Genomic DNA, 1555 nt, shown 5'->3' with positions numbered 1-1555 from the left:
GCGTATGAACATAAGAAAACTAATAAAGTAAATGATTGTAAATAAGATAAAGATAAAAATATGTAATAAGATGTGAAAACTTTTTTTAAAATGAGAGGTAAATTTTGTAATATATGATGTTCAGTTAAATTATACAACAGAATATGATGGATGAGATCTTAATGCTCGAACAAAATTCAAAAGGTTATCACTAAAATTGAAGTTTTTCATAGAACCCTTCCATAACAAATATTAATTGAAGCTTCGAAGTAGAATAACATCATCATATATTCATATGACATCTAACCAAGGTGAATAGGTAATCATATAATCCTTAACATACCTTAACAATAACGCATCCCGATCCATTTGAATCATAAGTATCTATGATGACTTTTGATGCATAGTATGGGAATGGGGCAGAATATTTAAATGAGACCTACTATATGAGTGCAAAAGATGTGTAGCCCTGCTAGAACAAGGATTCTACTTTTAGTAAGTAATGAACACACATTTGGAGTTAAATACCCCACCATCTACTGATCATAATGGCATTTCCACCTTTAATATTCTTTCTATCCCTAATCTTCAAATCAAAAACTATACCTTGCGTCTGTAATGGAGAAAAGCATGCGTGTGAGGAGCTCGAAAGAGCACATGAAATCATGTACAAGATTAGCAACAAATCCTTGTTGTTCATGGGGGGATAGTGATCATAAAGATTTGGTTGGTGTGTTCCCATGGCCTCCAAGAGCTTACACTTGCACTTTCTGTAAGAGACAATTCAGATCTGCTCAAGCACTTGGTGGCCACATGAACGTTCACAGGAGAGATAGGGCCAGACTTAAGCAAATATCTTGTCATCCAAACCCTAACCCTAATATCAAAACATATGTTCCTCCAAATTTGTCACCTAGTACTACCATGTTAGCACCCTTGATCACCTTATCTGAGCTAAGCATGATGAAATCTTTCGGGGGTTGTAAGGTCGAAAGCGAAGTCAAGAATTCGGAGATGGTGAGGTTGAATTTGGGTGAATCAAAGTCTGATGATTTGGACTTGGAACTTCGACTTGGTTGATTTTAGTACTTTAATTTGTAGCTTAATTTTAAGATTTCATGATTCGAGTTTTATGTATCATATGGAATTTGTGATATGCAGCATTCGATTCCTTTGCCATGGTTGTGAAATTACATACGTATGTGAGGGTAAAGATCAAGTGTTTTTCATACTTCATGACTCAATTAGTTGATCATATTTGAGAGGTATTACTCAATTTTTAGGTATTTAATAGTTTTTCTTTGATCTTTTGACTCCATATGATATTCTATCACTAAAAAATGGATTTTCGTGACTGAAAAATTAAGAAGCTTCGTCGGTAAATGTGGGTAATACTGTAATAGCTTTACTAGCGGAACATCAATTAATATTACCATCAGATGATCACCAGTTAATCATCAACAAAAATTAAGTAACATGCAGATGATACTTATGAATTTTAATAGCGAGTAATATCGATGATTTTCAGTTCTTTTATACAAGATCGAGAGATTTTTCGATCACAAATCCAAATACA

The 1555-nt window shown here is 33.6% G+C and overlaps 1 protein-coding gene across 1 annotated transcript; it reads left to right on the top strand.

Moving 5' to 3' along the window:
* Nucleotides 1-597: 597 nt before the first annotated feature.
* On the top strand, nt 598-1059 carry LOC143635073 (zinc finger protein 11-like). Its single transcript, XM_077102975.1, has one exon. It carries the CDS (start codon nt 598-600, stop codon nt 1057-1059), a length of 462 nt encoding a protein of 153 aa, XP_076959090.1.
* Nucleotides 1060-1555: the final 496 nt, after the last annotated feature.

This window comes from Bidens hawaiensis, unplaced genomic scaffold (genome assembly GCF_021521415.1).
Source record: "Bidens hawaiensis isolate Kalapana, Puna unplaced genomic scaffold, B.hawaiensis_p1.1 tig00007409_1, whole genome shotgun sequence".
NCBI classification, from domain to species: Eukaryota; Viridiplantae; Streptophyta; class Magnoliopsida; order Asterales; family Asteraceae; genus Bidens; species Bidens hawaiensis.
This window is presented reverse-complemented; position numbering and strand designations above follow the sequence as displayed.

Bases quoted from the DNA above. Each gene is read 5' to 3' on its own strand.
- LOC143635073 (XM_077102975.1), top strand. From the start codon at position 598: ATGGAGAAAAGCATGCGTGTGAGGAGCTCGAAAGAGCACATGAAATCA.